The sequence below is a fragment of the Heterocephalus glaber genome, unplaced genomic scaffold (genome assembly GCF_053883595.1).
Source record: "Heterocephalus glaber isolate CG9 unplaced genomic scaffold, H.glaber_assembly_v1.0 deba00000071, whole genome shotgun sequence".
Classification (NCBI taxonomy): Eukaryota; Metazoa; Chordata; class Mammalia; order Rodentia; family Bathyergidae; genus Heterocephalus; species Heterocephalus glaber.
Window position 1 is genome coordinate 6,718,853 of NW_028258137.1, and position 22,771 is coordinate 6,741,623.

The 22,771-nt window shown below is 38.3% G+C and overlaps 2 protein-coding genes across 7 annotated transcripts in view; one reads left to right on the forward strand and one right to left on the reverse strand.

Moving 5' to 3' along the window:
* Nucleotides 1-1,760: 1,760 nt before the first annotated feature.
* Nucleotides 1,761-10,739, reverse strand: Dynlrb2 (dynein light chain roadblock-type 2). 2 transcript variants are annotated; one of them, XM_087204163.1, is made up of 5 exons: nt 10,594-10,667; nt 10,085-10,162; nt 8,287-8,362; nt 2,775-2,942; nt 1,761-2,001 (listed from the first exon to the last, which is right to left on the reverse strand). In XM_087204163.1, exons 2-5 carry the CDS (start codon nt 10,094-10,096, stop codon nt 1,958-1,960), a joined length of 300 nt encoding a protein of 99 aa, XP_087060289.1. In that variant the 5' UTR covers nt 10,097-10,162; nt 10,594-10,667; the 3' UTR covers nt 1,761-1,957. The 2 variants fall into 2 exon arrangements, with proteins under 2 accessions (XP_087060289.1, XP_004842867.1); XM_004842810.3 differs by lacking the exon at nt 10,085-10,162 and having other exon boundaries at nt 10,594-10,739.
* A 49-nt stretch (nt 10,740-10,788) lies between these two features.
* Nucleotides 10,789-22,771, forward strand: part of LOC147830596 (uncharacterized) — a 423,672-nt gene continuing 411,689 nt past the window's right edge. For 3 of the 5 annotated variants that reach the window (XR_015448407.1, XR_015448414.1, XR_015448404.1), the window contains exon 1: nt 10,791-10,933. The gene's annotated coding sequence lies outside the window, so the exon portion shown is untranslated. Of the gene's footprint in view, nt 11,060-22,771 lie in introns of all 5 variants that reach the window. The other 2 variants (XM_087204035.1, XR_015448405.1) reach the window with 2 other exon arrangements.

Below are 22,771 nucleotides of genomic sequence, written 5' to 3' on the forward strand. Positions count from 1 at the left end.
CTGCCCAACAGTCCCTTCTGCTGGGTTCACCCGTGGGATGAGGGTCTCACTCCTGTTACAGCTGAGGCTCATTTCTTCCTTTGTGCTCTTCTCCCTGAAGACAGAGCCAGAATCCTGGTTTTAACCATGCCGGGCTGGTGACACGAGACACCCCAGGGCTGTCACTGGAACTTACATATGTTTTAGGCCACTACTTGTCATCACCCAAGTAAGGGCCTTTTTGGAGCAGCAGCAGAGAAGCTGATATTTGCTGAGTTCTCACTCTGTGCCAGACACTTTATCTGTGCCACTTGGCTGATTTCCACACACAGACCCTGCTAGATTCCCTTATCACCCCATTTTACAGATGGAGCTGCTTACACAGGGCAGAGCCAGAATGTGATGAATCCAGGACCGATGACTCTCCAACCTTCTTTCCTGGCCACTCTTGAATGAGTCTGAGTCTGGAGCTGCATTGCATGTACCTGGAGAGTATTGTCAAAGGGAGGGTGTGCAGACCCCAGCCCTGCTGGTACTGGGTTACACAATGGGCCTCAGGCATCTGCTCAGTTGCCTGATTGTCTGTCGTTAGTCTCCACAGTTTCTCTAGGTCTTGAGTAAGTTCCCCCTGGGACCTGTCTCTTCTCCCATCCTTACTTGCACAGCGAGTCCTTTTAGCCCTAGGGATCTGCCTCAGCTCTTCCTCTTGCTTAGACTAGTGTCCATTTGGGTTGGCCACGACAGCCTCAAGGGATGCAATGCGGTGTGCAGGGTGTATTTAGGTAATAAACGTATCTACAGCATTCTCCACCCTTGGCTTGCTGTGGAAGAGCAGCAGGAATGTAGGTGAAGGTGCCCAGGAGCCTGGACTCCAGACAACAGTCCTCTGTGAGGGGAGGACAGAGCCACAAGGAGGAGGCGAAGCAGGCTGCAGCTGGATCTGCAATGCTTCATTCCTTATTCTTGAACAAATCTCAAAAGAATTATGTTGAGTGAAAAAAAGTCAATCTCAGATGCTTACTTACTGTATTATATTGTTTCATTTAGATAACCACATTCTCTATGTGACAAAATTATATGAATGGAGGATGGCTGAGTGATTGCCAGGGTCAGGGGTGGGAATGGGGTGCTACACAAGGCGACTGAGAGACCCTGGCAGGGATGGACATGGTTTGTATGTTGACTGAACCAGTGTCAGTTTTCTGTTGTGACACTGTATTGGGGTCCTGGAAGGTACTGTCATGGGAGGAAGTGGGTAAGGGGCACACAAGATCTCTGTGGTTACTTACAATGTCGTGTGAATCTCCAGTTATTTAAAAATACAACATTTAGTTTTAAAAAGGAGGATGTAAGTAAAGCAAATATAGCAAACTATGAACATCTAAATGGCGAATTAATATCTAAATCTAAATTAACATCTAAATGTACATGGAAATTCGTTGTATTTGTTCCATTATTTTTTCAATGTTTGAAATGCCTAGTGAAAATAAAACACGCTGGCATTATCTTGTATGTGTGCAGCCTTTCCCAGGGCCCATCTCTGGTCCCCTCGGGCTGGTATGACAGAAGCACCGGTAAGAGCCACTTGGTAAGGGTTGGAGATGACACTGGGCTCCTCGGACTATGCTCTGACTTCTGACTGTCCAGGAATTAGGCAAAGTTACACTTCTAACCTTGGGGGCAGCTACTGCTAGACTAAAAGAACCATTACATAGAAGGCTGTCTTCTCACTAGTATCTCTCAGTTTCTAGAATCCTTCAGCTCTAAAAAAGAGATATACATACCAAAATTTGTTTATTATTTAGCAAAAGTACAAGTTCACAGTGCAATCAAAAGGGACCAAAAGAGACATGTGGAATAGTTTAGATGTGAAAATAGAAAAGAACATCCAAGACTAAGTTAGATTGGGATATAATTCTAGGAATCATTAAAGTGTCTCCAGCTCAGCATCGTGAGGGCAGTCGTGGTTGTAGCAGGTCTATTCACATGGGTTCTGAATGACAATCAGAAGATATTCTTTATCTATGGAGAGAAGTGGACAAAATTAATTCACCCTACAAATCCCATTTAGTAATTGAGCATACCACTTTTCTCTTCCAAATATCACTTGAAACTGATCGCTGCTCATCAGAATCATCTGGGCATTTAAAAACTACCCATCCCAGGCTGGCCCCAGAGTCTGATTTCATTGGTCTGGGGATGGTGTCAGACCAATGGCATGGGCCATTTTAAAAAATGATCTCCAAATGACATTACCAAGCTGCATTTAGTTTTTAGGCAATCCTAAATTGATAGATGCGTTATGGAGAAGTTTGTTCTAGGCTAGGTTTAGGAGTATGACACAGTCGTTTGGTGACTCTGCAAACTTATTTCCTCTGTGGAAGGATGTGCGTTGTGGCTGCCGTCCTCCTGTAGGCCACGCTGGCTATGCTTTACCCACACAGAGGGGGTCGTGGTACTCTCCCCACTTCATCCTATGGATAGGGCATGTGTCTGCCACACTCCGGAGTCTGTGTGCCCAATTCACTGAGAATGAGAACTACACCTTCATTATTTGTTAACTAATAGTAAATGCAAAGTGGGAAAAATTCAGTTTGTTCAAAGGTGGAGTTGATCACTAATTTCAAAAAAATTTTCAAGTTGGAATCTTCAGATTCAAACATCTTCGTTTTGTAACCCAAGGAAGTTATGTTTAATATCATATATTAAAACCCATACTCCCTACTCTTTGAAACAAGGCTTTTAACCAGTACAGAGGAAAGGTGCTTTTAATATGAAATGAAATGCCAAGTTACCTGGAGCTACCATGATTTCGTGTTTCTTTGACCTGATCCTAAGGAAAGTTAAGTCGTTCTGAGGATCGATATCACGGATTGTGCTCTTGGCTTTTATTGTGAGCTGATGAAGAAGGCCTGCATACTGAACTGTGGTTGAGTTGTCCAGAGTGGTTCGGATAGGGATGCCTGTTATGAAATTTGATTTTGGGTTAACATTTGTTTTATGATTATAAAAGTAATGTGAACATTATAAACACTGATAACTGCAAAGAAGAAGAAAATGTGAGAGCAGATATTACTGGTATCAATTTTAGTTTACATCCTTACAATCTTTTCATCTCTACATAGGTTTTTAAGCATAAATCTAGTCAAACTATATTTATGAAATTGACTGCTGCTTTTTTCTTCCTTTAGCAAACAGTTGATCTTGTTGATAATGTCATCACCATTAATTTTAATCTTTACACACTTAACTATTTTGTGGATATATCATAATACATTCAAGCTCCCATCGTTTGGGCAATTGGTCTTTATATTTTTATAAATAAAGGTGTGATGAATGTTTTGTTCATACATCATTTGGAAGCTGTTCATCAGATATTTTAGCCCTAAGTGAATGCATTTTTTTATACACTGCCTTCCCCAAGCATCCTATCTACAGCCAGTCTGCTTTGAAATGCTTTGTATGAGGCACACTGTAGGTCTTCCTTCCTGAAACTGGAAACATAAAGAGGCATCACTACCTATGCTGGAGAGTAATCAAGAGATTTTTCAAAATTTCTTCCTAATACTTCACACAGTATTTTGCAAACCTTACATTTTATGTTAGAAAAACATGATAACAAAGATTATGTAGTTTTGCTCTGTGTTTCTTGATTTGCACTCATTTTTCACTTTAAACATTATTAAAACTTGGCTACTTGATTGCTCCATTGTTCTATTATGTGAGTATAAAACACAATCTATTAATTAAGCTGGAAGCTTCCAGCCAGACAAATATGCAAGTATAATTCAATTCAGCTCCAATCAATCCAGCTAATTCAGGTCAGCCAGTGCTCTGTATCTATTATGTAACAGGTGCTGTGACAGGCAGTTTATATATATATACTGTATTATATCTAAACAAGGAGAGCCTTCATAGTATTTTTGAGGACTGCCAGTTAGGAATTCCAGGGGTTTTATTTGCAAATGTGCCTTTACTTTAGAGGGACACATGGAGTGAAATTGGGATTATTGTTGAATTCCTTAGGTACGTGAATTAAGGCCATTCAATGAAAGAATCTAACACGGTTCTCTATTTTCCTTCAGAAAATGCAGCTCCACAAATGATTACAAAAAGAGCACTTTCAAGAGTAGAAGAGTATTACGCACTGAAAGTTTTATCAATTTTTCATGAGGCTGTTGGAAAGAATCCATTTTTACCCTGAAAAAGACCAGTTTCTTTTTAATATAACCAGATCTCCAGAATAGGTCTTACTAAAGAGTGTAAGTACAGTACTTACAGGGAAACCTAGTCAATAGAAGAGGTATTACGTAAAACTGTTCATTTCTTGTTATTATTTGTTGGCCATGTCTTTCCCGAAAGGGACTAAGGTGTCTTTCACACCTGATGGAAGGTCACAAAGCACAACTTTAATAAGCAGGAGGCAAAATGTTGCCAGGACTCAACCTTTGAGGGTATCTTTTGATGAATATTCTTATTTTGCATCCTAAATAGTGACAACCTATGAAGTCTGCATTGCTCAGCGTCAACACAAGAAATACAGCCAGCATAAATTATTTAAAATGTAGATGACAGGATTATGAATCGGATGTTCAGGCCTATTTAGTCTGTCCGTTCACGATCCACTTCAATAAATAAAGCAGCTAGCCTTTCTGAATAATAAGGCACATTATGGGAACATGTGGGAGTTTTTCATATATATTATAGACACTTGAAGACAAATAAGAGTTATTTAGTTAGCTTTTGCTGTGTACCTTGTGAGGTAATTAAAAATAACTTAATAAAGTGTAATTTTAACACACAGTATCCTAGGTATTCCTCCAGGGATTCCTCTAGGTCAATTCCAGAATGTGTTTGTGTTTATAATCTTTACTTTATTGCTATCATTATTCTTGTACCTTAACTTTCTTCAGTTAAGGAAATTATTTGATTCAGTCTATGTGGCGGTAATTCATTAATGTTAATGACTGTAATAGTCTGCTGGATAGGCATTTTGGAATGCACTAATATGTCCTCTTGACAGGCATTTAGGCTGTTCCCAGTCCTTGACTTTTATAAATGGGGCTAGACAATATGATCTTAGGCATGTCATTTCACATTTCTATATATGTGTACAATAAATTCTAAAGTGGCGCTTCTAGAACAAAGAATAGGTGCCTTTTTAAGTTTGATATCGCCAAATTTATGATACTGCTTTCAAATGTAAAATATATGATCCCAGTAAGCTGGTGCTTATTATTTCAGTTTATCTTCTCCAACTGTACATTTGCATGTTTGTTGCTAGATTGCATTTCAAAATAAAAGGCATTGGCTGGATGGCTGATAAAATCTAATGTAACTCAAATAGTGGATTGTCAGAAGTGCCAAGAATTTTAAAATTAAGAGCCTAGAGAAATTTGGCTTATATACATAAGAATATATGACAGATACGACCATGTGGGAAATAGATATTCACCAGTATCTAATGCAATGATCAGTGTTGTAATATTATAAACAATGAGTGGTTTTAGAAATAGGAAACCAATGTTAACAAATGAGCTACACTAATCATTACCTATACCACACAGAATTGATAAATTGATAAGTCTACTTTATTGTCATGAGCCTGTGTTTCCACAACAGTGAAACCAAAGCACTAATATTTAACATGGCATATGAGGAGCTCTCAATGAATAAATATACTGGACCTCCCTAACCACAAATACAATCTGAGGTATGTTAAAGTAATTTGCCTATAATTAGTAAACCAAAATCATTAGTAGAGAACAAGAAGATACAAACACCATTTTAGTTAATTATTTTCCATATTAAATTTCATGAGCCCTCTGAAATCCAGAAAGCTGTACTATAATGAATGGCACTTTCATCTAAAATTGAGTAGGCTGTTGAAATTTAGCATTTCATTACATTCTGGTCACACCACTTACACTACATACTATTAATAAACACCCTTGTCTTACACTCTGATATTAATAATCTGACCATAAAAATATGCCCCTCATTTATATTTTTTGGGAAAAGGTTAATGTAACTTTCAGGTAAAAAATGAGTATCCAGAAGCCTTGAAAAGTGCCCTAACTCCTTATGCAACCTTATCCCAGGAGAGGTTAAGGAAGAGTTAATGGGTATTAAAAATATTTTGTTGCCTTCAGATGAGAGAAATCTTGAGAAACCTCAGGAAAATAAAGTGAAAATCACCTTTAATTCCATCACTCAATAGATCACTCACTGTAACATACCCTCACGTTTCCCCCTATTTACATGTACATGTGCACCTGGCCACAGAAATGGTGAGAAACTGCTGGAGTGAGTGGTTCCCTAGCATTCAAATATTCTTCGACATTTCCCACAGAGTCACACTCATCGAGTAAATATTACATGATGAGTTTAAAAATTCCCCTGTGCTTGAGATAGATTTATTTTATTTGGCTGTTTACTCATTATCAGTACATAGGGTACCTTAGTGATTAGTATTCTTTTACATAAATCTTTTCTGCCTTACTCCTTAGGATAAACTCCTAGCAGCAGATTTACAGATCAAGGGTGTGGCTACTTCTTTTCAGACATCTGAAGCCTATCACCAGGGTTAAGTGCTTCATGAAAACATTGCCCCATGAAGCACATTAGATGAGTTGGCCTGGCTGCCACAGGGGTATGCAGCTCTACTGGGTTCCTCCCAAAGTAAGTGTAGCCTAAACACATCCATATGGTTTGGAAAGAGAGTCTTTGCAGACACGATTAGCCAAAAGGAAGCCATTCTAGATAGGGTGGGCTCCGATCTCATAAGTGGAACATGCAGGAGAGGATTCCATCAGACCTTGGAGGGATGGGGTGGGGTTGAGTGTCCCTAAGCCACGGGACAAAGGGCCAGTCAAAACCCGCCAGAAGCTGGGGAGGGGCTAGGAAAGCTCTTCCCGTGGATCCCTTAAAAAGACCGGGACTTGATAATATCCTCAGTACAACTTCTGGCCTCCAAAATGAGACAATACATTTCTGTTGTTTTAAGCCACCAGGTGTGAGGGACTTGGTTGAAATAAACACAGCACTGCAGCCAAAGCCAAACTAATGAGGCAGCTCTGTGAAATCATGCAGAGGGCATGTGGCAAAGCACATGCAAACATTTGGAAATAATAACCAGATGAACCCATGGGGCCTGGATCACTTCCTGGACCCGTTCAGCACGGCTCTTGACTTACCTGTAAGGATGATGGAGATCCTCTCTTCCCTTTGATTATTCAAACCGAATGAATTTATTATAGTCATACTCACTCTACATATTCAGCTTTGAGTTATTTTTTATTTTATAAAAAAAAATTAATGTTTTATTTGTAAAAAGTTACTTAAAATGTCCACATTCTGTAATTCATTTAATTATGATTTTATTAAGTTAATTAAACTGAATTAACTATTTGGGGGTACTTGACAATGATTTCATTTAATCTTCACAACCACTGGTACAGCACAATATGTTCTTTTCCATTCTTAATGGTAAGGAATTAAAATTCAGAGTTTAAACAGAGTTTCAGCTGCTGGTTGCACAATAAGGATTTATTGATGGATTTTGCCAGGCCCTGAGCTGGTAATATGCCAGGTCTACAGTTGCACCAGGAATTATGTGAAATAGCTACTCTTGTTTCAACCAGTGGTCTGGAATTTCTGGTACTGCTTGCCTTACAAAGGCCTGAATTAGTAATGAAACCAGCAGGCACCTCTACGAGGTCACTGCCATGGCTGAGCATGGGGAAACTGCCCGAGGAAGCACTATGTGGATTCCTAAAGAGGACTGTGTAGAGATTTCATAGTTGGAAATGCATTGGCCCTTTTTATACTATATTCACAAAGACTATAATATAAATAACATTAACATGAATTCTCAATGACTTTTTTGAATTGTGGCAAAGGAACAATGTCACTTAAAATGAAGACTGAAACTTTGCATCTTTTATGATGTTAGAACAAAAACAAATGGCCAGAAATGATACTCTCTCTATCGTAAACATGATAGCTTTATTGGGACTTCTGAAATGATGAAAGAGAAATACCAAAGCCTTAAAAAGTACATAATCTATGTGTTTCTTAGGAATATATAGACATTTTTAGACATGTCTGGCTAATATTTACAGCCATAGCTTTTAGCAGAGTGCTTGGCATATACATCAAAGATGTTTGATATATAACTACTATGACTAAATTTACAAAATACGGTCTTGATTTCAAATTGTAAGATGTTTGTTTCAAGTCTTGATACAATAAACAAATTCCTGGTTGACTTCTGTGTGTCAAGAAGGCAGACTGTGACATATTTACCTTCTGCATTTACAACCATGGTTCCAATAACTCCTTTATGGCTCTGGATCCTCTTCAGGGTTTCCTCCACCTCTGTCTGGACGAGATCAGAGAGACAATTTATCCAAAGGGTCTTTGTGGTGACACCAATCCTAAGGAGATTGATCTTCAAAATGATAGTTTTTCCCCCAATCTCCTTAACTGAAGGTTAAAGTACTCGGTATTATAATCCCAGATTTTTAAAAGGTACTGGGTGCTATAACCCCAGAATTTTAAAAGATACCACATGCTATCATCCAAGATTTGTAGAAGGTCCTGGATGCTATAATCTTAGATTTTAATAACCAACTTGGAAATTACCAAGTCCCACATAAAAACCTACATAAGATCCCCCCCTGCATACAACTCTGACAAATCTCTTGGCCTGCTGCTGCCTTTTAGAGACAGAGACCATATTGCCTCACAAGGAAAGTACTTTTGTTAGAAAAGTGCTTTTCCCATTGCATAGAAATCTGCCCTGGGTCATCTTTTACTTGTTGATCTTTCTGTATTCACACAAAAAACCCTTTTATATATTACAGTTTCCCTTTCTCTATAAGTGGCTTTTAATGAAAAATCATATTTTCATTAGTGGTACCTAATTCAGATGATTTGAGTTTACAGAAGTGTATTGTATAAAAACAACATATTCCAGGAGTCCAAGGTTCTCTTGGTAACCATAGCTTGAGTCTTGGTGCAAGGTGAATATCAAACCATGAATGATTATGTCACAATCCTGTGACTGAGTTTTAAACTAATTTTTTGCATAAAGTCTATTGTGCGAAGTTTTCTTTCTTTCTAGTGATTCCAAAATCAAGAATAATCTTTTCTAAACATGCAAAAGCTGATCAAAGTATAAAGTGAATTGTCAAATTTAAAAATTTTATTACACAAACAGACATATTCCCATTAATTCCCCTCAAATTTCATCCCCTTGCGTTGACACACTTATCTAATCATTCTTGTCATTTTCTCAAGCAGTTCCACAAGTCAGCTTGCTTCTGTGCAGTGTCATCCAGTACAAAAGCAGGCTCATAAAACCATTATGGTGTCCTGATCTACCACCGTGTGACTCTGGCTCTTCCCCAAAGTCAAAATGGCCATGAAAGGTGAAAGTTTTAAATTGATTTAGAACATTGGGGCAGCCATGATAGTGCAACTAAAGACTCTCACAAAAGAGGACTTTAAGTGTGTTTGAAGTGAGGGGGAGTATTTTGAGAGGGATTAATGATAATGTACTTTTACTGTAGTAAAAAATTTTAAATATTCACCATATTTCTCCATCACACCTATATTTTTCACATCTGAACAATCACTGGTTATTCTGAATTTAAAGAGTATTCTGCAGTCTATTGATGAGGGATTGTTACATTCTACTCTGTCCCTCACATCACGTTGGTAAACATTGTTACTTTAGTCAAAGATAGTGTTTTTTTGCATTTAATGTGGATATGTGGGTATGAGCACTTTTTCTACCACTATAACAGATATTTTCTCAATTTCAGGCATTGCTATACTAGATTCACAATTTTTGCCATTTTAAACACTATATTATTTGTCTCACATGTTCTTTAATCTCATTGCCAAAAGCTTAAATAAATGCAATTTAAGAAGAAATTGTTTATCATGAAAATAAATTGCAAGGAAGAACTTTCTCACGATATGATCACTGTTATTTGGCACATCTGGGCTGTCTTGTGTCTTGATGAGTGTTTGCCATTTCACCTTGGAACACTGCATTAAATCCCAATACTTGTACAGGGCATCACCCCTGTATTACCTTTCTGATCATCTTTAAGACAATGTCCACAGCTCTTTATAGTCATCGTCCTGATTAACTTTTCTTCATTTCCCACTCCTCCCAGTAGTTTTGTGGAGGGAAAGGATAATTAATCTCTCTTCCTTTTCTCTCCTCCCTTTCTCTTGATTTTCTTCTCTCTCAGGGTCTCCGTCCCCCGCCGCCCCCCGCCTTGTTTTCCCTGTTTCATTTCTTCCTCACTCCTCAGCATTTTTCTCTTCTTCATCTCGCTCCTGCCCTTCACAAACAATCCTGGCTCCCAGGATTTCTCATCTCCTCAATCTCTCTCTCCCCTTTTCCGAAGAACCACCCCCCAAGACAGCTTCCCCCCATCTAAGCATCTTCTTCCCCCTTTCCAGGGTCTCCCTCTCGCCCCTCCAAGAAGCCTCTGGAGCCACCATCTGCGGCCCCGGTCAGGGAGCCAGGAAGCAAAGGCCCCCGCCGGTAGGTGCCCTTGGCAGCGGGGTTAATGATGGAGACCATGAATTTACCATCGCGTGGCCAGCAAGACTCTGGGCTCAGTCCGGCGCCTGTGCCTCCAGGGCTGTCAACAACGCTTCCAACCGTTGCTAGGAGACAAGGGAGGAAGTGGGCTCCGGAAACGTAGGTTTGCACCTGCGCACTCACGACCGGGCAGTAGTCCCAGGGGTCAGCTCTTCCGCCCTGACTTCGCGTCTGATGCCTTCGGGCCGCCGTAGGCGAAAGTTAGCGAAGGCGGCACCTAGGCTTTCTCCGGACCTGAAGAGCAATGGTGCTGAGGAGGGCAGAGGAGCGTAGGCCTGGCTGCGGCCGGAGTGTCAGTTCTCTAAGTCCTTTAAGCACGCATTGGATGTAAGTGCCACTCAGGAACTGTTTCATGACCGCCTGTCCCGCACTAGGCTCTGCTGGGGAAACAGACCAAATGTAACCAGTGGAGCTGTAGTGTCCACGGGTGATACGTGTTGGGGCCAATGACAGGTATGGGTCCATGTGACTGCGGGGTTGGGCTGCTGTAGGTACTTGGTGACAGACTCAGCTGCCTTGTAACACGTGCCTTAGGTCTGCCCTGTGCAGCGCTGATCCACCCCTTCCTCCGCAGTGTTTATATTGACAGCGTGGAGCACGACAGTCTATATAGATATAATATATCTATATCTATAATTGACAATATATATCTATATATCTATTGACTATATAGAGACAATATCTATCTATCTATATATAGACTATATAGAGACAATATATATCTAGACTATGACTATATATATATATATATTCATTCATATATTTTCATTTATATCTCCCTACCCTAAAGCTAATAGAGCAAGCGCCATCGCACGTCCTGTGCTCCCAGCTCCCACCTGGTTGTCTGTAACATCCCTTACCCCTCTGAACTCGGCTGGGGAGTTGGCCACTTACCAGGAGACATTTGACCTTTTGAAGGGCATTGATAATAGTCTTGTATACTGGTAGGAAGAGACCAACTGCCAGAGGAAGTGCAGCAAGGAAATTTTGTGGCTGGAGTCGTGTTATGAATTCCTGGGGTTTGAAGAGGACAAACACTGATGATTAAATGCAGTTATAAGGTGGGAATGGATCTCCATCAGGACCATGCTATAGTGACCTCTTTATGGTATGGATTCAGTTTGTGCTTCCATCTTCAGAAAGCAGTCTCACACCAAACAAGAAGTGCTTATTGCTAGGAGTGTCAGCTGGAAGCCAGAAAGGCTGTTGTTGGGAAAGCTCTGCGTTTGGTGGTTTTGGACTAGATCTATTTAAGCTTGGATTCTGTCATTTTTTATGATACTAATTTAGATACAGGAGCACTCTGAGAAGCTCTAGTTCTGTTTCAGTTTTTGCTGAGGGTGAAGAGGAGACTTACTATTACTGGCCACTATTACTGTAAAGACCTATATTTTTATTATTGCAAAATGATAGTGGCCTAATTGTCTGAAAGTCTGATTCTTGGGCTTTGAGTGTTTCTGATCAAGGAGATTCCCACTTTAATGTACACATAGCCATTTGTTTTTCTCATAAAAATCAGTGGCAGTGCACCATGTCTGTTATGTCAATCAGCCTTAATGAAGGCGCTGACTGCATATGCATGGGGTGTGAATTCCCTCGTTTCTGGAGTCAGGATGTCAAACTCATTCGATAGCTGACAGCTGTGATTAGAGCAAAGAAAGACTCCAGCATGAAAGGCACTGACAGGAGAACCCAACTGCTGAAAAAGAAATAAGAAGTAGCCAAACTGATTTCCAACCCACAGTCAAGTTTGACTCACTGTGCACAGGAAATCAATGAGGAGAATATGAGCTATTTTCCCCTCATCGATTTTCACTTCTAATTATTCCTTGGAGACAGCTTGGTTTAATTTTTATGCCTTTTTTGGGGGAAGCTTGGTTTAATTTTTATGCCTTTTTGGGGGACTATAAAGAATATCCCAAAATGTGCTGTATGAAGTGCCCTAGCAATATCTGGCATGTCTCCACCTTGTCATCAGTACACGTGAATTCTTCCTTTAACCTCTCTTCTTCCATACCTTCACTTTCTTTTGACTCAGAAGTGCTAAGTAACTTCCAACTTAAGTGAAAGTATTGATGAATAATACTTTTTTGCAATTACTCTGTAGTAACCCCCAAATTGGGCTATATGCGGAGACAAATTCCATTATTTTTTCACATAATTTGTTCAAAATGAGATGATTTTCTTTGAGAGAAGAGTCTTTCTTCCTTTTTAGTCATTCATTGTTCTCCTCTGGTTGGCCTGAAGAAATCCAGGTAACCTCATGACTTTAAGTTTTCCCTTGGAATTTCCTGTACCACCCCATATCTTTGGTATTCCTGCCAGTTGGCAAATACTATAAACTACACCATATAGTATCTTATGCCCATTTTTCTGATAAAGCATTGTCAACCTAAACAGAACTCCTAGTATTCTACTAGTTTCCCTCCAGAAAATAGACACTAGTTTCTTCTAAAATGCCCTTTAATACCAAGGCAGAATTAGAGGATGACAGTGGTATCCATAAATTTTCCCTATAACAGACCTTATATCATGCAATAGATGTATAGAGTTAGTGTTTCAGAAGATTTTCAAAACCATTGTCTGCTTGTTAGGACAAAGGGCGCCTCTGGGGTATTCCTTTTCAGGACCCATGGTAACACAGGTAATTACTTCCTACAAGGAAATGCTCCCTGTTGGAATTGAGCAATTTCCTAGAGCACAGGCTTTAGAGTTACATGCAGCTAGAGGTGATGTTTAAAAGTGTATTCCCTTGAATAAAACAAACTCTCAGCTGCAGTTTCCTCACGTTAAGAGGGTTGATGTGAAGTTTAAATGATATTAATATGGATGAAATGCCTAAATCATCCCAGGTCCCCAATATGGATCATTTAACTGTTTCTTTCTTCCATTTTTTCCCTTCCTCTAGTTTTTTCTTCTTCTCTCCATTCTTTTCTCTCCTTTCTTGCTCCTTCTGATCATTCCATTTCACTTCTCCACCTCCCTGCTGTGTCTTTCCGCTCTTCTTAACACCCTTTTGTTCAATCTTTTCTTTCTTCAAGTTCTCCCTGAGAACAATCTCCAGCATTCATATAGTGGACTTAGTAAAGAATATTTTTTTCTCCCCGCAGACAGCCCATTATTTACTTTGAACCTTCTACTTCTGCTTTTTCACAATTCCCATTTTTAAATTTCTGGCTCCAGTTCTTATCTCAGTGCGTTGCCTTTAGCAAATAGTCTGTTTCTCAGGGTTGGGGCCGAATTGTAACTATTTCCTCATCTATTAATTTTGCTCCAAGAAGGAAAAGGAAGGTCTGAAGGTTGCACTAAATCTCATGCACTTTATGTACCTCTTCTTTTCTCTGGCAACCCATCAACAAAATCTGTAAGCTATTTTCAAGTTCTCTGATCTATTTAGTTTCAGAATTACTTTGGTAAGTATAACACCAAACAGTGAAGTGAGGAAAACAAACAGGCGAGTGGGTGAGTGTCCACAAAATGAACTCCTGTGTCACCCCAACCGGTCAAAAGAAGTAAAACACTGTCCACATCCCAGGAGCCACTCCCAGGAGAGTGATGTGCACTCTGAGTCATTTCTCCTGCTCTCCTTCCCAAATTAGTTATCTGATTTCTAGCACTTAGTTCTGTTTGCTTCATTTAACATTATGTCCATGGAATTATCCAGTGGACAGTCTTTTGTTTTGAGTGTCTTATGCCCAACATGATATGTATGATAGTCATCTGTGTTGTATGCAGTAGTAGTTTCTTTATTTTTATTGCTGTGTAGTAGTCAATTGTAAGTAAGCACCAACATTTATTTATACTTTTACCATTGATAGATATTTTGTTTCCAGGCTTTGAATAATATGAATTGTAGTGCCACAAGCATTATTTCACTTGTCATTTGGTGCAGGTGGGTTTGAGTTTATTTTGGGTGTAAATGTAAAGGTGGAATTGCTGAGTCATAGAGTAAGATCCATGCTCAGGTAATGCCAAAGTTTTCCAAATGGTAATGCCAATGTACCAGTGTACACAGCAGTAGTGCGAGAGAATTACTTTGGGTTTACAGCATTATCAATAGTTGATATTGTCAAGGCTTTTAATCTCAGCCATTTTGGTATGTGCATTGTCATATCTCATTGTGGTTTTAATCTGATTCTTGATGAAATCGAGCAAAATTCCCATATATTTGTTAAGTGATTTTTTTGGATTGTGTGTGTGTCTGCCCATAGGCACCCTGGACACAAGCTCTTTATTGGATATAGCCATAGATCTACACACACACACACACACACACACACACACACACACATATTCAACTCTGTGGATTGCATTTTATTCTCTTAATTGTAAAGAATGTAATTTTGAAGAATACAGTGTCTTAATTGTAATAATATTATTTTCTTTTCTGACGTTAGTATTTTGGTATCACATTTAGGGATCTTTTCCTGACTCCAAAATCATGAAGCTGTTTGATTTATTTTCTCATGAGTATCACATCAACACAGTACCCTTTCCGTGGTTTGAATATGTTCCCCAAAGTCATGTGTTGGAAACTTAATTCCCAATCAACAGTGTTGAGAAGTAAGAGCTTGAAGAGGTGATTAGGTCAGGAGAGCTCTGCTTTCATGCATGGATTAATGTTATCATTGTGGGAGTGCATTCATTTTTAAGAAAGGGGATTCATTATAAAAGCCAATCAGGCCCTCCCTTGGCTCTCTCCCACATGCATGCTTTCTTGCCCTTCTGCCTTCCATGTAGGATGACGAAGCAGGAATGTCCTTGCCAGATGCCTGCACTTTGATACTGGACCTCTCAGCATCCAAAACTATAAAAAAATGATCTATTTTCTTTGCATATTACACAGCCTGTGATCTTTTGTTACAGTAACACAAAATGGACTCAGTCAGCCAAGCACTGAAAAGATCTCAGTTCTGCAGTGCCACCTCTGTTAATATACAAAGTGTTCATACATGTGTGTTTCTCTTTCAGAGCTCTCTATTATTTTCAACTGATTTGTAGCCCAATGTAACTCATCCTAATTTGATTATATTATTATAAAGTATTATTATAGTCTTGCTACTTGGTATTGAATGTGTCTCCTTTTCTTGTTCTTTTTCTTTATGATTGTCTGGCTTTTCTCTACATTCCCATGTAGCTTTTGAATAAAACTATTAATTTCTGCAAAAATACAGCTGGTATTTTGACTAGGTGCAAAGTATATAGACTAATTAGAACTGAAATAATTACAAGTCCTTAACTCATGAACACCGTATGTCTTTCCATCTTAAAGTTCTTCTTTCATTTGTTTTGATAATGTTGTTCAGTTTATTTGCATGGCTGAATTGCATATGTTACATTTATTGATATATCATTCATATTATTTGGCAATTTACAATTTTATTTGCTCACCATTTTCCTGTGGTGTATAGTTGGGTATCATGCATAGACCTTATATCTGGCAAACTCGTTCATTTCTTAATTCTGTATTTTATTTATATTGATATGTATTTATTCTGCATATAACAAAATTACTAAACTCAGATATTCTATATTTCATCTATAGATATTGTTAGAGTTTAAATCATACATAAAATAAGGACCATTTGCCATCTTAATGGAGCTAGAATTATTTTGATTAAAAACAATAGGAAAGGAACATTACAAGAATGTAAAAGACAAACAAATTTCACTTATTAATGTAAATACCAAAATCCTAAAAACTTGGCAAATAATGCTTTAGATGCAAATGTATAATATAAAAAATACAATGTAACAAAATTGAGTTCATTCCAGAAATTCAACTTTGGTTGCCATCTAAAAGTCTGTGGCACTGGTGCACCCTGTTGGTAAGAAATAGATCACAACTTCTGGTTTTAGGTAAAATGGCATAACCACATTCACACTGTCTCCTGCTAAATGCAGGTATAAAACTTGTGCATAACAAATGGAGAAGGTATTTGAGTACTCTGAAAAGTGTTATCATAAATAAAGTGGGAAAGACTACACTTCAAAGTACCATTGAACCAGAGATGTATTTTTTTGCCTCCTGTATCTCTTGGCTCTGATTCAAATCAGTTTGTACCCCTAGAAATGGGTACTGCCTGCCGGCAGAGAAAGCTCCAGGAAGAGCTATCCAATTCTGGTGGGAAAGGGAGCTCTTAATGCTCAGGGAGAATGGGAGATGGCCTCCATTTTCTTTTTGTTTTTCTTTGTTCTCTGACGCCTTCAATTGAGACAGGAGATGAAATATGAAAATATTATACCTCCCAATCTGTTAGAGGTCTGATATGCTGAGTCTGTGTTCTCTAAAATCGAAGAATGAATTCTAGGAGCAACAGATGTTAAGAGTAGGAAAATATTTATTGAGAGGACAGCTCCTGAAAGGCAGGAGGGGACCTGAATGGTAGCCAGGGAACACACTTTACAGGGAAGTTTTATGGAGCAAAACCCACATGGGTACAATGTGGGTTACAGCTATGATTAACCAAAGAAGGTACCAGTACAGTCACTTAGGTAACAATGATACAATGGGGAAACAAGTCAGGTAACAAATTTATATGGAAGTAACAAAGACTTTTTTTAGAAAATGATGGGTCCTGAGGTCTTGGTCACCCACTGGGATGGCTGATGTCCATCTAGACTTCATTAGGTCCAGTGTTTGTCTTTTGAGGAAGTATGTAGGCCTGGTCATTGGTCCTTGTCTTGAGGCCTGGTCTCCAACGGATGTGTCTCCAGCCAGGGTTGTAATGTGTTTTACCTTTGTCCTGACTCTCTCAAGGGCCCAGCCCTATCTGACTGCCTGTAATATTTTTACCTGACTTAGCTGTCTATAATAAAATCAGTTGCATGTTGGTGGAACCAACAGTGATGGCCATCAGGTCTCACAGACACCAGAATAGAGGGGAACCTTTCTAAGCAGAGGTGTTTTGGGTTCTAAGAGTGTGTGGGAGGGGAATTCCCTTGCTTTTTCCCCCTTGATTCTTTTGCCATTTGACCTTGGACACAGATACAGTTCCAGAAAGGGCACAGCAGAGTTGGGTACACAAGGTCTCAGCATTCTGGCCACATAGGACTAAAAGAGAGGAGCCTCAGAGACTTTGATAGTATCCAGGGGATCGTAGAGAAGTGATTACTCTGGCAAGCAGCCCCATAAAGTGTGGTTCTTGGACTTACCTGTGAATTGAACATATGAGCACAAACAGAATACCAAGGACTTTGAGAATTAAACTGTTGTATAGATCCCTGCCCAGGCCCCAGACTGGTAACTGGGTAGAATAAAGATAGAACAGAACCAAATAATCCTTCAAAGTCTTTGAAAGCAGAACCTACATTGAAACCGTAAACCACAGGAGACTGGTCAGAACCTGGAGCCAAAACCATACTGGATCGATTATCTGATAAAACAGAAACATCAGTATTTTTTTAGGATTTACGTAAGAATCAGCATCTTGTGTCACAATATTCAAAATGTCTCAGGTGCAACCCAAAATAGCTTTGTGTTGCCAGGGAAATCTCAGTTCATGTGAGGAAAGAGAATGAACAGACAGGAACACTGACATGACATAGATGTTGGAATTATCTGACAAAGATTTAGAGCAATTGTAAAAACTGTCCAGGAAGCAAGGACAAATATTCTTGAAACAAATGAAAAGGTAGAAACTTAGAAAATACAAGATGTAAAGAAGTAAAAAATGGAAATTTTAGAACTGAAAAATAGAATGAAACTAACACAGATTTCACTGGATGGGCTGCATAGGAAACTAGAGATGACGGAAGAGTTAGTGAACTTGGCATCTGATCTAAGAGAAAGAGAGAATAAATATTTTTTAAAATGGTCAGAGCCTCAAGGAATTGTGAGAAAATCCTCAGAAATTAAGAATTGTCACCAGTATCTCAAAGGAGAGGAGATATAGTGAAATGGCAAAGAAATGTTTAAATAAATAATAATGGAATATTTTAAAAGACACAAACCTACAGATTCAGGAAGCTCAGGGAATCCCAAAGAAGAAAAGAAAAATTTATATCAAAACACACACGATTAAATGCTAAAATCAGAAGATGGAGGAAATTTTGGAAGTAGTCAGAGGAAAATGAGGTATTATTTATAGAGGAATGATGATGGGTTTCTCATCCTAACCGTGGAAGGGACTACAGAGAGCTGAAGGAAAATACTGCCGACTCAGCTCTCCATGCAGCAGAAATGGAAGGGAGAACAAAGATATTTTCAAATGAAGAAAAATTAAGAAAACATGTTGCTGGTAGATAGACAAATAATTTTTAAGAGAATTCTTCAGATACAGGTGAATTGATATGAGGGAAATGTAGGGTTTCAGGAAGGAAGGAAGAAGAAAAGAAATGATAAAGATCTGGGTAAACATAATGAACCAGGAGTGAGCTCAGGTCACTGCCTATTTTTAATAAATACACTTTTACTGAAAACCCAGCTGTATTCTTTTTTGTTTCTGTATCACTTTGGCTGTTTTCATTCCATAATGGCAGAGGTGAATGTTGTGGCAGACACTGTGTGGCCCACACAGCCTAAAATATTTATTATCTGACCCTTTGTAGGAAAAGTTTGCAGACTCCCACAATACGTGATTCCTTTTCTCCCAAGTTATTTAAAATAAGTTTGATGATTGAAATAAAAGGTTGCAACATTCGTTGATGTTTCCAGGGTAGATAAATATAATGTATAAAATGAGTACAGTGTAACGAGGGGAGAGTAAACGAGCCTATCTGAAGGTAAGGTTTCATTTTAATTGATGTGGTCAAGTACTCATTTTAAGTAAATGTAAAAAATATAGCGTGTAATCCCTAGAGCAAACAATAAAAAATACACAGATATTGTAAAAATCACAATAGGTAAGTTAAAATGTAATACTAGAAATTGTTCAAACAACCAGAAAGGCGAAATGACAAATAATGGAGTGGAAACAAATAAAACAAACATAAAAGAAATACTATGACAGAATTAAATCTCGATGTACCAATAATTATACTGCATATAACTTACATAAGCACACCAATTCAAAGATAAATATTGTCAGAAAAGATTTTAAAAGATGATCAATAATTTCTGATTCTGGAAAGAACTAGGTGTACTCTTCCTTATTCTGCCCTCTGCTTGTAACTGAAAACCAAGAATATTCCATATATAGGCAGAAGAGCACTCTGAAAGACAGATGGAATCAGGCAGATTGGGTAGGAACCTTGGTGCCTAAGGAATGAGATAGTTGTAAGTTTCCTGTTTTTGTTTTTTAATCGCACATTTCCAAGAAGTGGAATTTCAATAAGCTGGCAATACAGGAATGCCAACAGACACAGAAATTTATAAAAAGTCCCAACAAAAGTACTCTCTTTAGCCAAAGGACTAGGAAAGATTCAGTCTACCAAGACAGAAACTCTTAAAAAACAAAAACAACAAAAACAAACCAACACTACTCCAGCCAAACATCACAGGAAAAGACTGGCAAAGGCCAAGTGGAGAGTATAAACTTCCACTTTCACATGTCTGTAGTTCCCTATCCTCCTCCAGAGCTTCGTCACAGGCTGAGTAGAGAGCTGGGACTTTTGCTCTCTCCTGGGTGTTAACTCATTGTGTTCTGTCTCCAGCTGCTTCAGTGGAGGCCCCCTGGAGCCTGGGCTTCCACCTCTCCACGTCCTCCTGCCTGTCCCAGTGAAGTTTACATACACCAGTAAAAAAATCACCGGAGTGGGTTAAAATGCTCCAACTCTATATTGCCGCCTGAAAATTCATTTCAAATATAATAATATAGGCAAATAGAAAAAAAGACAGAGAGATATATAATGTAAGCATTGATCCAAAGGAAGCAAGAGTGGCTATATGGATACCAGATACATCGACTACAGAGCAAAGAAAATTACCAGAGTCAAAGAGGATCATACATAATGATGATATGTCCAGGGCCGGCGATTTACGTCAGTGGTTTCACTGCCTGCTGTGCAAGCGCAAGGACCCGAGTTTGATCCCCGGTACCAAAAAAAAAATGATATGTCCAGTCCATCAAGCAGACATAGCAAACCTAAAAATAAAAATGTATTCACAAGACAGCAGAAATGCAAAATATGTGAAGCAAATAATGATATAATTGAAAAGAGGAGCACAATTTTAATGATAATTGAAGACTTCAATATCTTCACTCAACAGTTGATAGAAAAAGTATGCAGAAAATCACCAAGGATAGTCATCTTCACAGTGTCTTCAACCCATGGGCTCTAACTGACATTTGTGGAGCACACCAACTAATACCAGCACAATTCGTGTCCTTTTCAAGTGCCCACAGAACAAGTACCAAGATGGACCTATATCGGGCTGTAAAACAAACCTCAAACATTTGAAAGTATGGAAACCGTATGTATTCTCTGAGTACAGTGGATTCAAGGTAGAAATCAACAAAGATAACAAGAAAATCTGTATACTTGAAAACTATGCAATATATTTCTAAATAACCCATGGGTCAAAGAAGAGGTCTCAAGAGAAAAGATACAATGAAAGAAAATGAAAATACAATAAATTAAAGTTGTAGAACATAGCTAAAAGTTGTGAGAAGGAAATTAATAGCACCAAATGATAAGATTAGAAAAGATAAAACTCTTCAGTTAATAACATGAACTCTCATTTCAAGAACCCAGTAAACAAGAACAAAATAAATTGAAGTTATAACTTGAAAATTCTACAAAAGAAATATTCATTAGAAATTCACTGAAGAATTCTACCAAATATTTAAAGAATTAATATTATTTTACACAATCTCAATGAAAATAGGAGTGAATTTCCCAACTCATTCCATGGTTTTAGAATATTACCATTACCTTAGTACCAATACAAATCGGGGAGAGAGAGAGAGAGAGAGAGAGAGAGAGAGAGAGACAGAGAGACAGAGAGACTAGTGATAATATCCTTCATGATTGTACTTGCAAAATCCATAGCAAAGTACTAGGTAAGAAAATTCAGCAAAATATAAAAAGAGCAATACATCATTACCAACTGGGTTTTATTTCAGGTATTAGAGGTTGGTTTTTTTTTTATTAAAAACTACCAATGTTATCAACTATATTGATAGGGTAATTAAAAAGATAAAATCATATCATATCAATCAGTGCAGAAAAAACATTTGACAAAATCCAGTATTTATTCATGATGAGAAAAACTAAGAATAAAAGGGAATTTCTATACATTTGTAAAGAACATCTACAAAAAAATACTACAGCTAGCATGCTTAATGTTTAAAGAATGCTTGCTTCTTAAAATTGAGAACAACAAAAGGATGTCTTCTCTCACCGCTACATTCAACGTAATGGTAACTTTTAGCCAGTGCAGTAAGGCAACAAAGGAAATAAAAGGCATACATATTGGAAACAAAATAATACAAGTGTCCGTATTTGGAGATGACATAATTTGTATAAAATGCCAAGGACTCAACAGAAAACTCCTAGAACTAATAAGTGAGTTCAGCAAGGGGATAAGATACAAGAGAAATGTATGCAAAGCAATGGTATTTTTATATACCATCAATGAACCCATGGGTACCAAATGTTAAAAATATACTAAAATTTACAGTTACTCAAAATGAAGTTCTTGGTCATAAATCTAACAAATGCATACAAGGGTTGTGTATTGAAACTGCAAATTGTTCATAAAAATGTTGTGAATCAATGAAGAATTATCTCTTCATTCCAAATTGGTATACAGGTTTAGCACAATTCTTTTTTCCTTTTTTATATATCTTTCCTTAGCATGTATTAACTATACAAATTAATGGGTTTCACTGTGACATTTCCATAATGCACATATCATGTAGTGAGCATTTCCACTCTACCTTGCATCTTTTCTCTCCCCATCTCCTTCTTACTCCCTTTGTCCCCCTTCCCAGTCCCTAGTAGTCCCTCTACTTTCAGGTTGTTCTTTTTCTTAAAATTTCCACATGTTTGGAAAACATACAATACTGGTCCTTCCTGTGGCCGACTTATTTTGCTTAACATTATGTCCTCCACTTCCATCCATTTTCCTGCAAATGGCAATATTCATTCTTCTTTATAGCTCAATTGTGTAAATATATTTTCTTTATCCACTCATCCATTGACAAGTACCTAGGCTGACTCTATGTCTTGCTTATCCTGAATAGTGCTGCAATTAATATGGGTATGTGGATATCTCTATAG